The 15,642-nt window shown below is 37.8% G+C and overlaps 1 protein-coding gene and 1 long non-coding RNA gene across 2 annotated transcripts in view; one reads left to right on the forward strand and one right to left on the reverse strand.

The window, feature by feature from the left end:
- LOC143650077 (uncharacterized) overlaps window positions 1-13,931 on the forward strand; it is a 132,515-nt gene extending 118,584 nt beyond the window's left edge. Inside the window, exon 3 of the long non-coding RNA XR_013159345.1 lies at window positions 12,212-13,931. This is a non-coding gene — a long non-coding RNA (uncharacterized LOC143650077). The remainder of the gene's footprint in view (window positions 1-12,211) is intronic.
- Window positions 1-15,642, reverse strand: part of CLCA1 (chloride channel accessory 1) — a 49,245-nt gene that overhangs the window by 13,178 nt on the left and 20,425 nt on the right. The window contains exons 4-8 of the mRNA XM_077120381.1: window positions 12,509-12,614; window positions 7,925-8,102; window positions 4,562-4,780; window positions 3,848-4,075; window positions 429-603 (exon numbers count right to left, since the gene is read on the reverse strand). Of these exons, the coding sequence (XP_076976496.1) occupies window positions 429-603; window positions 3,848-4,075; window positions 4,562-4,780; window positions 7,925-8,102; window positions 12,509-12,614 (906 nt within the window). The remainder of the gene's footprint in view (window positions 1-428; window positions 604-3,847; window positions 4,076-4,561; window positions 4,781-7,924; window positions 8,103-12,508; window positions 12,615-15,642) is intronic.

Genomic DNA, 15,642 nt, shown 5'->3' on the forward strand with positions numbered 1-15,642 from the left:
TACAGGCTCCCTTCCTTGTGCCTTATTGTACTTTCTTTTGTTAATCTAGCACTTTTTTTGTGGTGTTATATAGTTAGTGTCTTATCTGTAAGTCCTGTTTCTCCTGGCCAACTCTCAATTGGAAGTAAGTTGCTTCTGGTCAACCTATTAGATTTACCCCAGGTCTTACAAGATGCTGGGAAGAGCGTCCTGAGCACTAGGGTGCTGTTCTGGCCCCATCTTCTCCAGACTCCCCTGCTCCTAGAACCAAAGCCTTAAAATAAATGGGAGGAGTCGGTTCCAATGCCAGTGGGCCTAATGGCAGCTAATTGGCTAATAAGGCTATCCCCAGCTCTCCCTGAGCCCATTCCTGCCTCCCCTTCCCAGCCCCTGAACTTATAGTCTCATGGGGCAGACAATACATTAGGATTCCAAAGATCATCCTTCACCTGTCATTTTGGACAGCTCCTCTAGTTCTTGGGCCGCAGAGGGTCCCAGGGCAACCGTGTGGATGACAGCTCCACTTTGTTTCACTTCATTAAAGCACTCGCTTATCTTGTTGTCCTCTCCATCTGTCAGCAGCACGATTTCAGATCCATCTGTTGGGTATTTCTTCCTAATCACCTAATGACATAATTCAGGCTTGAGTTAGACTCAAGGTAGCCATGGTGTTTGTAAAAACTGGGCTTATAGGGAATGAGAGGAGAAATTCTAGAAGGAATAAATAAAAATGACTGGGAAAGGTCAAACCACCTCTTTCTCTTGAAATGATATCATTTTAAATCAATAACATTCATGGAAATCAACCAAGGTCTTTTCTCTTAGCCAACATGCTGCAATGAAGGCTCTAAAAAGTGGAGTGCAGGTCTGTTCCAGGATGGACAGCATTGAGGAAGCAGCAAAGAAGGTTTTTCTGCTTTCCTTCATGTGACCTCTTTTTGATAGGCTTTCAGAATTTCCAGAAACCACTCTCATTTAATGGGGATAGTATTGGATGCAGGACAGATTTTAGCTTTTATAATATTCACCAGTATAACCATGCTGACACTGTGCCTGGCAATCACTCTGATTGCTAAGTGCCATGCCACATGAGTTGTTAAAATTTTTACTATCCCATTTGATTAAAGCAATACATTTTTGTTCTTATTTATTCCAGTCGCTAGTTGTTCAATGATACTCAGCTGTTCCTGGTTGACTCGCATTATAGTTTTCACATGGTATAGAGAGGATACTTCTTCTGACAATTTTGGATAAGACTATGAGGCTATCATTTTAGAAAAGGAGAATTCAATAAAAGAAGGGTATTTTCCATATAAGAAGAGGAAGGCAAAAAACCTATTCCTTCTAGCCTCCACTCCCCAGACTTATAAAGAGTGGGAAGGAAAATCCAAAGATAGGGTAACAAACCCTCAAGCATATGTAACCACCTCTCTCTGGAACAGAATCTCAGATGGAGAAGGCCTGCTAAATAGGCTGAAAGGAAAACTGAGAGAAGAGACTTCCACCTTATTCCCTGTTTGAACTCTGAGATGGGACTGCCACATGACCTTTGGTGACATGGATAGAGAGCAGAGCTGTGACCATAGCTGTGTAAAGGGGTTTGAAGCCCAGGACTCTGTCAGCCGTGATGTGGCCTTGGACAAAGTGTAGAACCTGACAAATTAAAGGAATGACCCAATTTAGATTCTCTTGCCCACTTCCCATCACTGCCACTTGGCACTGTAAAGGACAAGGAATTTCTACATAGCCCACAAGGAAAACAAAAGGCTGAGTTGAGAGCTAGAAGGCAGGAGGACAGGCTATCCTGTTCTAGAAGCTGAGGGGCATACAGCCTGGCCAGGGGCTGGGTGGAGGACATGTTGTAGCTCAAGGTTTTGCTCCAACAGTGAGAGTATGGGGGTTAGGACCAGTGGACCCTAATCAAGCTAAGAAAACAAGACAGAGTGTCGTGACCATGCCTCCACAAGGAGCCCAAGATGCACCTGACCAGGGTCCTGCAACAGCAACCAGTGAGGCTCTTGAGGACAGTGTAGGATCTAAAGCTCTTTACTTTATCATCCTGAAGTCACACGAGCTCCTTCTATCCCTCCCCCAAACCGTATTGGGGAAGGAAAGCATTCTAAATGCTGATTGCATTCCTCACCCTCTTTCTCACCCATCTGAGTGGAAATTGCAGAACCAGTTGTCTCTCCCCTCCCAAGCCATCTGGAATTAGTCATCTCCCCAAGGGTTTTGCATAACAGGAGTATGGTACAGCAACTGAGTGATTTCATTTTCTTCTTTAATCAAAGCTTGGGTGGGTGGCAGACACATAGAACCCAGATGCACACAGACATCTGGAGAAGGGTTTTGCAGCTGACTGTGTATGCAACAGAAACCACTTTTTTTGGAATGACCTTCAAGAAAGCATAAAGGACCAGAGGTACAGATAGAATTTGAGGAAATAGTTGAGTCCAGTGTCCACATCAAACATAGTGAACTGTAAACTAAATGTTCCTGCTGCCCTTGTGGGAACCTAGAACTGCCGTTTTGATGTGTATTGTATGTTGTGCTACACAAGCAGACAGAAAGGGCAACACTTCTCCAAGTCACACGGGAGTCTTTGAGACCTTAGGGCACCCTCCATCTTTCAATCTCCTAACCTTTGGTTCATGGGGCTAAATATCCTCTAAGATTCCTTCCAATTCCATAAATCTATGATTGAATTCTATATTTGCAGCAAATAGCATTTACTTCTCAACTCAAATTAAGAAACTCCCTTATGAAAGATTATCGTGCTAGCAGCTTGAGAGTTAAAAAGCTAAGCTCTTATCCCTAAAGAAGTTTTGCTTATGTGAAGCACATGAAAGATTTACACATATGATTAGAATTTGATACAGAAGAGCCTAGAAGTCATAAGAGATATTCAAGAGAAAAAAGTCAAATGATTCAGAAATAGAGGATGTGTACAGTTGAAAGGAACAGGAAAAAATATTGAGAATTAGGTGGTATCCGTGGTGGACCTTTGAAGAATGAGTGTGATTTGAGATGTAAGAAGGGGAGAGAGAAAATACTGAAGGTGAGGAGCTAGCCTAGCAAAGATGTGGAGGCTCTGAAGGACGGGTGAATCAATATGTTTAAACATTCCTCGTATCTAAGACTGGAAAGGTAGGTTATTAGGGGCTATGTTATGAAAGAAGTTAGCTATTATGTGGAGGGATTTTTACTTAATTTTGTTGAAAACGGGAAGCATTGGTGATATCTAAGTAAAAATATGACATGTTTCATTAGATGAGACCTTTGGCTATGCTCCCAATACAATCATAGTCTACAATGCAATTCTTCCTGCTTTGATAAATAAACCATTTTCTTGCCCGAAAGGAGATCCAAATACCCAGAAGTTTGGAGCGTATAGATGCCTCAAAATTTAACTGTAACTCATAGCTCTTTTTTTTATACTAAAAGATTCTATCTTATATCCTCATGTACTTTTCCTTTATAACACTCAGTACAGTTTATAAATTTCCACTTATTTGGGTGGCTATGTGATAAATGTGTCCTCCCCCTAAATATTACAAGCTCTGTGAGGCTCTATGTGGCTCTCCTGGTATTCTTAATGACTAGCACAGTGTCTGGTATATGAGGCACACCATGAATATTTTGAGTATAGACATGCAGAAAAGCATGAATGCACAGATACCCAAAAGCATGAATGGATTAATTAACAATGGCTTTGGAGGCCTGTGCCTTTGCATCATCTGAACCTTTGCTCTGCCCTTTCAATGTTGGAATTAGATACTAGGGATGTGTGGGAATACTGGAAATGAGAACTTTTTAGGAAACATAAACTGCAACCGTTGGCAAACTACAGTGGGGAAGTATGTCTCACAGTAAATGCTGATCGAAGCCCAGAGCAGATAGACGTTCCTCCGGCGGCTGTCATGGGTAAGCGTCTGGTGAGAGCATCTCTCTCAGTGGCACTGCGTATTTCTATGAGTTCACTTTGTACAGAGGCCACACTGTCAAATGTCACCATCCCAACCCAGGACCCTTGCTCAATCGTCTGCAGCAGAAAAAGCTTGCCTGCTTGATTCAGTCGGTTAAGGCGGTCACCAATCTGAATGGAGAAGTAGAAGAAAAGTTGTCAGATTGGTTATAGATAGACTGACTAACAACAGAACAGGCTGGAGCGAATTTGGAAGTGGCTACCTCAATGTAGAGTAAATGACAACAAGCTTATTGATAGCCTATCTTTCTATGGAGATGTATTTTTTCTTCATTTTTAACAACAATTTTGGCTAAAATTTTCGGACCTTTATATGAAGTATAAAGCCAGATAAGACATGGCAAATGAGACAGAAAAAAGTTAAGGTTCTCTCATTCATTAGATGTTTGCTAATTTAATTTGGCAAATGAGACAACTGATGACAGATCTGTTTTGAATAAAGTTGAGGTGGGACATTTCTCATGGCAATGTTGGTATTGTAATTGTTCTGACCCTCGAGATCATGTTTATTCTCAGCCAGTTCCAAGTTATCGTCCAGGTTATACTGTAAGCATGCCTGTGACGAGCATCCAGAAAGATGTGACTCACTGAACGTACCGTCATGCTTCCAGACTTGTCGAGGACTAAACACACAATTCTTTGTCTAATCTGCAGCAATGAGAAGGTGGGTTTAGGTGGCTGTGTTGTCATAGGAGTGGTTTTCTTAAAGTCCTCAGAATCACTGATTACTTTCCATGTGCTTTGGAGATTGCACCTTTGGTTTTGCAGGTTTGGGGCTTCTTTATTGTGGTTTGTTTCTGTGCAGAATTCAACCACCTGAAAATGTCAATAAAATGATATAGATAGCAATAAACCACTAGTTAAAAACCACAGAGTCACAATTCACAGAGTTATGAACTACGAAGACCATGTCTTCAACCTCATTGGACACTTAGTGCTCCTTCACAACCCTTGTATCTCCTGTAGGTGGCTTCCTTCCTACTCCTTAAATATGCCATTTCAAACCATCACCACTCTTTACAAGCCACCCACATTCTAGCACTCCTCTTCTGAGATGGTATCATCTTATCTCTTTGTTTTCACTACCAAACTCTACTTCTCTTCCCACACATTTACCAATCCTCTGTATTCCCATCTTCATGGTCCAACATAACAGCTCTCTCCAAAATTCACATGGATACCCCATGGGCACCGCAAAGTCCATGTGTTCATAATCGAATTCATCACATTTCCTGCAACTTTGCTTCTCCTCCCATGTGTTTCCTAACTTGATAAATGTCATCACTATCCACCCAGTTACTCAAATCAGATAACTGGGAGTTTCCCTAGCTTCTCTTCCTTCCCCCTGAAAAATAACCAGGATCAATAAATTTCCTCTTCTTTTTTTCTTCTCCTTCTCCAATGGAATCTCCATCATTCAAGCACTTAGTGCCTTAGATTGCCCATCTCACTTCCCTCCATTTAGTCCACCCCACAGCTGACAGAGGGATCTTCCATCTCATGTCTGAACTTAAGACCCTTTTGAGGTTTATCATGCACCAAAATCTGTATTCCTTCACATAGCAAATATAAACCTTCCGATCTGGATTTTGCTTCACTTTCCATTCTTACTCTAGCTGCTTGTTCCAACTCTCTAATCTTCCACTATAGCCTACAAATTTCCAACCTTACCAGGCTATTTTATATCTCAATGTCTTTGCTCATGATTCCCACTTAATTAAGAAATTCCTCTTCTTCTGTCTCCTGCATTGTAAACTCTACCTTCATGTTTCACCTAAAAGGTCACTTCCAATACATTTTCTCATTTCCACTCCTTCCCCCAGGGAATTGCCACTGATCCTTTGTGCCCTCATAGTACCCTTCAGAAACTTCAATAAGGGCCCTTTAACAGTGTGCTTTACTTATTGGGCTGTTAATCCATCTGTGGCACAAACTTGTTTCATTAACTTTTGTTTTCTCAAAACTTAGAAACATTTAGCAGCTCAAAATTTTTGTTGTTTTTTTGAGTAATCTTAATCTCTCTGCACATCAGTCTTCTTATGTGTAAAATAGGGATAATTATTATGCAATAACTAAATGAGAATATATGAAATATGATCAATACTAGCTTAGTCAAGAAATGACAGTTCCTTCCCCCTTTCTTAGGCATTTATATCCCTAGCATTTGGGGAATTAAAGAAAGAGGCATGGTATACATAGGGTATGGCATAGTTCCTCCCCTCAGTGATTTCACAGTATTATAATTCGATTAGAAATCCCTAAGACCTGGGATTCTATATATTTAGAAGGTAATCATAAACTGTAAAACATTTATTTTTCTTTTTATTTGCATTTTAAATGTTTTTATTATTAAATATAACATATATACAAATGAAAGAAAAAGCAGTGATTTTCAAAGTATGCTTCAACAAGTAGTTACAGAACAGATTTCAGAGTTTGTTATGCGTTAACATTCCACTATTTCAGATTTTTCTTTCTAGTTGCTCCAACACACTGGAGGCAAGAAGAATTATTTTTCTTTTTTTTGTGAAAAATAATATATATACAAAAAAGCAATAAATTTCATTTTAAGGTCATTTGTTTTAGTGGTGTTTCCATATTATTGATGCGGGCAGAGATTCCCAAATCTATGCTTGTTTGAAGTTTAACTCTGTGGCTAATTTAAAGTGCATAATCTGTGTGCCCTGTTTGAAGTTTCCGAAAAAGTCTGGGGATGGGCCGTGGCAAAGTCAGATTAAGTGATGGGCCTGATAAACTATGCTGCATCAAATTTTAAAAATTTGTGCCACATTGTTATTGGCAGAGTCTTGCAATTTATTTTGCCCTCTATTTCAAAAGGAAAGTATTATTTTATGTAAAAAGAGTGGAAAATGAGAGGGGCTTTCCACTAAAGTCAGTTAATTGATACTTTAATATTATTTTGTGCAAATTTTGCTGGTCAATATTTATATAATGTATATCTTAGCATTAAATGGTTAAGGAAGTCAAGCTCATTTTATGATTTAACATTTAAGAAGTTATTTAAAAACTATTTAAAGCTATTAAAACTATCTATAAACTTCAATACACCAGGCACTCTTAAAAAGACAGAAAATTTCAGTTTAACAATTAAATGCAAATACATAGAGCTCCCCAAAAGTCAAATTAAGGGATATATATATATATATACTTTTTTTGGGGGGGGGAGTGCATTGTCCACCAATCAAACCTGGGTCTCCCACATGGAAGGCGAGCATTCTACCACTGAACCACCCATGTACCGTCAATATATTTTTATTAACTAACAAAAAGAACTGCCTAAAACCTGGGAGAATTTATTTAACTATAAATTTGTGTGCCTGTATGTCTTTAAGGATATTTGAAGTAATTCCAAGCACTTAAACTAAAAGCTAGTGGGAGGGAGATGATGGAAATGAAAAAATGGAAATAAGGAAGGGATCAGGGAAAGATAGTAATTTATCTCTGCCTTTGTATTCTCAGTTTGTCTTCTGAAGGACCAGTTGCCCACAGATAGTTTCTCTACATTTTGATCCCCTGTTGAGGCACTAAAGGCAAAAAAAAATCTAAGAAAAAAAAAAGCAAGACAGAAGTATATGGATAATTCTCCATGTTACTGAATATATTGATAGGAAACAATATTCATCTGTCCACATGACCCCTCTCATTCCTGATGGAAGGCTGAGGAGATAAATTCTCTAGTTTTTAAGTATGAAGTTTATCCTGGGTTGTTTAATTCTAGCTTTTGTTTGAATTCATTTACTGAATCAAGATGACTATGTTTATGTATTATATTGGATTCTACTTGTGTGAATTTTAGAACTATAGATACTTATGCACTGGTAGTTTCTACAAAAATTTATGTTTATATCTGTATCTTTTTCCAGATGACGTGATTTTCGAAAATGAAAATAAATTTAGATTCGGATTTTTTAAAAAAGAGAGAGAGAGCAAGGTACTTACAGAATCAATACTTGGTGAAAACATTATGGAAGCCTTCTCAGTCTGTCCCGGGTCTGGAATGAACTCACATTCTTTTTCATACTCTCCTGTGGCTTGGTTGGGTCTGCAAGTCCTGGTGATACAGCTGCCACCCTGACACTTCCTCACTGTACTTTTACCAGTAATACCTGCCGAACATCTGAAAATGTGTTGTGCTTAGTTGTTTGGTTGGTGTAATCAGTTCAAAAGGTTATCAGTTTTGTGACAGATGGACTTGTTTTTATATCCTCTCATTATTTAAGAAACAAACATATCCCCTTTCAAGCAAAATTTTTAAATTCTTATCAGAGTCATTTCTGTTTGCCAGGAAGTATTTGGGGGGCTCCTAGCACAGGATCAGAATTTGTAGCAGAAAAGCTAAGTGTGCTGATGGCTGCTTTTAATAAGGACCGAAGTCCTTAGTCACTTCTTAATCCATTCCTCTTATTCCTGGAAAGTCTAAATCTTCTTTTGTTGCCCTCACTAGACTTGCTGACATTTCTTACTACGTTTTTCTAATTAGTCTACTACATACAGTTATCATATAATTTTTATATGTTCATAGATATTTTAAATTTTTCTTTATATTTTATGCTTATTGGGTTTTACTGCTATTCGAAATGGTATGCTTTTCTTTCACATCTTATTTTTTAGTTGAATGTTTTTTGAGTATATAAGCAATATATAGCACCATAGAAAATTTGGAAAATAATGAAAAAGCATAGAGAAGAAAAGAAAAAATTTATGCCCTCTTATCAGAAATAAGCTGACATGTTGAAGCATTTCCTTCTCTTTCCATGCAAAAGAATAATTATAGCCCAGGTATAGCAGGAAATTCATTTCCTGCTTTAAAAAAATGTAGTATTTCAGTATGTTTAAAATTTAGTACAGTATTTAATATTCTTTCAAAATATGATTTTAATAAATTCATAATATATCTTTTATATTCAAATATGAATTTAGCCTAATTTATTTAATTTAGCTTTTCCCTCAACTTGTCAGTAAGAAAAGTAACACTTCAGTGAATAATTGAAATTTAGTATACATTTTTTACTATATTTCCAAATATTTCCACATGATTGATTCCCAGAGGGAAATTTTAGGTAAAAAGCTTGAACATTTTAAAGCCTGTTGATACAGCTTATTCTGTCATTTCCTAAGAATGGATTTTTAAACATCAAATTACTAGGTCAAGAAATAGGAAACATTTTAGAGCTTTAAAATTGCTTTCCAGATAATTCGTGTCAATTTATACCTCTAGCAACCATCTGTGAGAGCGTTTATTCCACTGACAGTAATTTAGGTACTAAATGATTCTCCTTGTTGTCTAATTTGTGTCTTCTTAAGTACTAGTAAGTCTGGACAACTTTATGTATTTATTGAACATTTTTATTTGTGATTTTTGTGAATTATTCTTCTCTTTTGTTTATTTTTCTGTTAGAGTGTTATTTTATGTGTTCTTAGTGGTTTATAAAAGCTCTTATGTATGTATTAGAATATTAAGCTTTTAGATATCTACCTTTTTACTTTTGAAAAAAATCTTTTCAGTTTATTTCCCTTTTAATTAGTTTATATTTGGTTTGTGTGCACAAAATTTTAAATTTATATATGTAGCCAAATTTATCATTGTTTTTAATTGTATCTTCTTCCAATTTTTGAATGCACTGAGAGCTCTTCACTATGTAGGGGTCTAATATTTGTTAATATTCTCCTAATTGTTTTATGATTTTATTTTTATATTTAATATGTTTATCCAATTGGAATATATTCTGTTTTATTCCACACTTGCAAGTTGTCCAGATACATAAGAAACTGATTTTCCTCATGAATTTGTAATTCTACAAGTATTAAAAATAATTTATTAGATGAATGGGTAGTTCAGTGGTTAGAATGCCTGCCTTCCATGTGGGAGACCTGGGTTCAATTCCCAGACCATGCACCCCCCCGAAAAAAAAATTATTGCTTATGCAAATATCTATCAGTCCACTTTGTTTTAATCAATGTAGTTTTATAGTATATTTTAAATTTTTTTTTTTGTTTGTTTAAACCTGGGGCAGGCACTGGGAATCGAACCTGGGTCTCTTGCATGGCAGGCGAGAACTCTGCCAGTGAGTTATCATGGTGGGCCCAGTATATTTTAAATTTTGATAAATAAAATTCCTCTTTATTACTTTTCCTTTTCAAAAATGCTCTTAGTTAATATCTATTGAATGAAGTCTAGGAAATTTTTAATGAGGTAAAAATGGGTGTACTTTTTACTAGAACTTCATAAAACTTATAATTTGGGTAGATTTGGATCTTTCATAAATTAAAATCTTTCAATTTATTTTGGTCTTCTTTTAAATTGTCAGAAGAGTTTTGTAATTTTCTTTTAAATATGTCTTCCAGATTTCTTCTGACAAGTTATCCTTACTGTTATTATACCTTTAATTGCTATCTTGAATGGAATATTTTTTCCATTAATTTTTGAACTAGTTATTGCTAATGTATGGGAATGTACTTTGTATATTTATTTTATATCCGGCCATCTTATTGACTTTGCTTATTTATTTTAGTGTCAATTTATTCTCTTGTGTTTTCTAAGTAAGTGAAAGTAAGAAGTTAGCTGGATGAAAGCAATTTTCCATCCCCAGTTTCTTATGCTCTTTCCTAAACAAGGTTAGGTAGTTCTGGAAGTCCTTAGCTTCTCCCTGGGACTATCTCTGGTGTTTCACTAATAAATCTGATGCTGGCTGTTGGCTTTCAATGGATGTCCTGCATCATATTAAGGGAGTGACCTTCTGTTGTAGGCAGTATGCCATTTTTGTGTTTGCTTCTAGACCTTACAAATAATAATTGAAAAGCTTGAAAGATAAAGGATGAAATGTATTATTAATATATTATAATAAACTTTCTTTTTAAGAAGACATGGTAATCTGGTCAGCTTTGCTATTGCGGTGTACAGAGTTATCTGCAGAGAAAGAGCATGCTGTATAAATGAATATTTCTAGAATATCTCTAGAAAGGAATAAGCACTGATAAGCTTTCCTCTCAAGAGAATATGCACTATCTAATTGTCTGGAAGCTTAGAAAAGAGAAGAGAAGTAGGAATCAGAGAAGAGACGATGTCAGGTTCGAAAGAGAAGAGATGTCAGGTTAGAAGTGGTGCCTATTCACTGAGACTGGAGACCTCAGGTACAATCACGTCAGGGAAGTGACCCTGGGCTGCCATCTATCTGGTGCAGTTCGTACAAGATGAAGGAATTGGGAGAACTGTGTATGGCTCTAGGAGGCAGACTTGCATTCCACGTAGGGAATTCCAGGCCAAAAACGCAAGGAATATGCTAGTGTCTATTTGTGTCTGAAAAGATTCAATGATGAGGGATAATAAAATGGAAGCGGACCAAGTGGGCAGACTTTGAAAGTAATAATGAAAGAGAAAAGTGAAGAGGAATAATGCTTCTGAGGGAGAAATGGTAAGCCAAGGCTGAGTTCTGAGCCCAGTGCAGCCGTCGCTTGGAAGCAGTGGTACCATGAAGACACAGTAAATGAACCAAAGCTGAGTATATCTCCTTAAAGAGCCACCAGGCTAGTAGGTCTGGAAGCAGAATTGGCAAGGGGTATGTAGCAACTCTATCCTTCTTTAAAAAGAGGGGGTATTTTATTTCGTTTCACATCAGAAATAAGTATGGAATTTTATTAAATTCGTTTTGAGAATCTATTGAAAAATTATTCATTTTCCTCTTTTAATAACTGATGTATTAATTACTTACCTAATATTACCACATTTTTGGATTTCTGGAAGACATCTAATTTGACCCAAGTGTATTTATTTTCCTCTTAATACTGCCAGACCTAATTTGGTTTCTTTTTATTTAAAAAATTTGCCTCTATCTCTTTAGAAACCTGTATTTACGGAATTCTTTTTCATGCCATCAGTCAAATTTCAGTATCAGAATTGTATCAGCTTTTAAAAATAAATTGGGAAATCCTCTCTCTTTTGTGTTTGCACTAAAGCAGTTTATATACACTGAAACTATCCATTGCAAGAATTCTCTGATAAAACCATGGGGTCTAAGAGTACTTTCCAACTTTTTGGTTTGTTTTCTATGGACACGTGACAGGGTTTAATTCAGACTGTGAGAAGTGTTTGTTTTGTTTGCTTAATATTTGGCTTGTCTTTCAGGTAAGTTTCACAATCCTCCCAGCCCACTCTTACTGACGAAGTCACAGAGATGTCATTCTGCCCCTAAACTCTGTTTATGTCACTGATTCTGGTTTTTCTTTTAGGTACAGGAAGCATGGAAACACTGAACATAGCAACTATGGATTTCTTAGAGTTCGTATACTTAGAAAAAGAGGCAATGATTTGTAGCTGCAGAATATTTGACTAGCTGAAGCTCTTTTGAAGTGAACAATGGTGATGATCTTGTGGAAACCGAAAATAGCAGGTGCAAAGAGAATGAATTATAGACTAATAAAAGACTCTTTCTTTTTAAAAGAGAGTCTCTAAAACAATCAATTAAAGAAAAAAAATTGTTTGCAATTTAAAATAATTTGGGAAAAGTTAAATCAAAGTATACATACCTTACTGGTTTGTTTCTCTTATTGGATAAGTAGAATTTCTGGTCTTTATTGTACTCATCAAATACTCCCCATCGTAGATGAGCCCATTCATGGACAAATACCCTACCTGTGGGAGAATATTTTAAACACCTGATTAAGGTGAGAATAGCAAAATTGAATCTTCACATTGGGAGGTGTGAATTCTTATTATGTTCTGCTATGTTTATTTACTTTTTTATTAAAGTTTGGATTTCCTTAGAAAGAAAAATCTAAGGGACAACTGTATGTTTCTGTAAACTGTAAATTCTTATTTTGGCTCATTAAATGTTAATCAGGCAGTTATTAATACAGAGTTGAAACAATAAACCCCATCCTCACATGACTCACAGTTGGGTAAATAACACACACAATTAGATAACTACAATGCCCAACGGTGCAAGTGCAACGATGGAGGTCAGTATGGGTTGCCATGAGAGTCAGAGGCATCCATAGCATGGCCAGCCAGCATCCTCAATCTGTCTTTTCCCCAAGGCTCATATCTAATCAAACCATGGACCATGACTTCTCCATTGCCATATCTGGGCACATGGCATCTTTTTTTTTTTTTTTTTACATGGGCAGGCACCAGAAATCGAACCCGGGTCCTTGGTCATGGCAGGCAAGCATTCTTACCTGCTGAGCCACTGTGGCCCGGCACACGGTATCTTGAACTTACTAAGTACTTGTTCGATTTGGATGAATCTTAGTGACTTATGTGCAGCTTGTGTTTTTCTGGAAGTGAATCTCCAGAGTAGGCCGAATTTGCAGAACTGGACATATTAAGGAAGTCTAGTGTTCTACACTATGGATTTGAACTTTTTCTGTAGGACTTGGTGAACAACTGATGGCCTCTTAAAGGTAAATGTACTGGTTTGAATGTGTTATGTATCCCAGATAAGACTGTGTTCTTTTAATCTACTCTTGTGGATGCAAACCTGTTGTGTGGAGAACTTTTGGTTAGGTTGTTTCCATGGAGATGTGACCCATCCAATTCAAGGTGGGATCTTCATCCTTTCCTGGAGCCCTTTATGAAAGAGAAAACTCAGAAATGTTTGGAGACAGACAAAGAACATGCTGTAGGAGCAGCCAAGAGAGAAAAGAAATGCCCAGAGACATTCAGGAGGGAAGGACAAGCAGATGACAGCCGTTCCCATGTGACAGAAGAATCTGGATGCCATCAGTCTTTCTTCAGAGTCAAGGATCTGTCTCTGAATGTCTTAATTTGGACATTTTCTTGGCCTTAGAGCTGTACATTCATGACCTAATAAATGCCCTTTAAAAAGCCAACCCATTTCTGACATATTGCATTCCAGCAACTTTAGCAAACAAAAAGAGTAAGGGAAGATTGTGAGAAGCAGGAGTGGAGATATAGAAAGAAGACAGGCCAGGAATGGGATAGGATATGGTGACCACAATGGCTGGGATGGGCGGGAGCGGTGGTGCGGGCAGGAGTGGGATGAGACTGTTACAAGTAAATCAGATTTGAGAATTTTCTGTTCCTGCTGTGGAGTGTTGTAGAAAAGCCCAGGGGGGTCCATTTGACACCTCCTCCTGAAGTCCGCTATGGGTGGCAGGTGGGAGAGGGAGGCACCAGCAGTTCTTCTGTTTGCTTGTTTGTATTCTCTTTCGTCTGATTAAAAATCAAGCCCAGGGCGGACCACGGGGGCTGAGCAGGCAGGAATGCTCTCCTGCCATGCCAGAGGACCCGGGCTCGATTCCCGGTGCCTGCCCATGTTAAAAAAAAAAAAAAAAAAAAAAAAATCAAGCCCAGTCCTGGAGGACTCTAATCTTTGTTAGATAGTAAAAAACATAATGCTAGTTATTTTGTAACTAATCACATTTGATTATAAATGGGAAGTACGTTATACTTTTTCTTTTTCTCCTAATATATCCTCCAAAGATTGTTCATTTGAAATTCTTTAATGTCATTCATGTATTTCTTAGTAAGAATTTATTTTGCTAAGGAAACTTGTAGCATTTTTCTTCAGTTAAGGCTTTGAGACCTGAACTAGAAAGACATGCTTTCTGCTACTCAAAGAGTGGTCTGTGGTGGAGCAGGGTCAGAGTGACCCGGGAGCGTGTTAGAAATGCAGGCTCATGGGCCCCACTCCACAACTGTTGAGTCAGGGTCTTCATTTCAACAGGGTCCACTTATCATCTGAATCCACCAAAAGTCTAAGAGCACTGTGCATCTCCACCATTTGATAGCTACCATAACTAAGAAATCAGGATTTAAGGGATTATTTTGATTACCCAATCATTATATTGATATTTCTTTTTGCTTTCTGATATATTGGAACAGACAGAGGGAAATTCCTGAAATCTCCAAATTGTAACCCAGCTGCCTTGATCCCTGATAATGATTGTATAGCTATTATCTTCTGCCCCTGGGATGGTTAAAACCTTGTGACTGGGTGGGCAACGGTGGCTCAGTGGCAGAATTCTCATCTGCCATGCTGGAGACCCGGTTCGATTCCCGGAGATACCCATGTCAAAACCAAAAAACAAACAAACAAAAAACCTCTTCATCTGTACCCAGTTATCCGGTTTTTCATCTTTAGAGTCTTGTAATCACTAACGACAGCTCCTAATGTTTATTAATGAAAGGTCTTAGGTCAGCCCAGAACTAACCCACCCCAAGTTCAAATTTATCTTGATAACCAAGACTGAATCTAACTAAAATGGGCCTGCCTGACAGGTGCAGTAATTTAGACTGTAACCTACAAATCACCTACTCCTCATTATAATATTCCACCATTTTCTTACTAAGCATGTAATCACTCTGTGCATGCTCAATAATTAGATCACCTCTAATCACATCATCTGGGGCCACTGTGCTCATTATCCTAAACCCTGTCCATCTGTTTCTCTAATAAAACTATCAGATTTACTGCAGTTCGGGGAGACAGATTTTGGGCTGATAGGCCATCTGCTCTCCTACTACGCACCGAGTAATAAACACTTTCACTCTTTGAAACCCTGGCATCTAAGGAATTGTTAATGAGGACATCTGGCAAAAGAATCCACAGCCTCTGTCTGGTAACACTACCACATGAATTGCATGCTGAGGGGTTCAGTTCATTTAGGTGGGAGTCACCTCACAGATCCATTGAAAC

Source organism: Tamandua tetradactyla, chromosome 11 (assembly GCF_023851605.1).
Source record: "Tamandua tetradactyla isolate mTamTet1 chromosome 11, mTamTet1.pri, whole genome shotgun sequence".
Classification (NCBI taxonomy): Eukaryota; Metazoa; Chordata; class Mammalia; order Pilosa; family Myrmecophagidae; genus Tamandua; species Tamandua tetradactyla.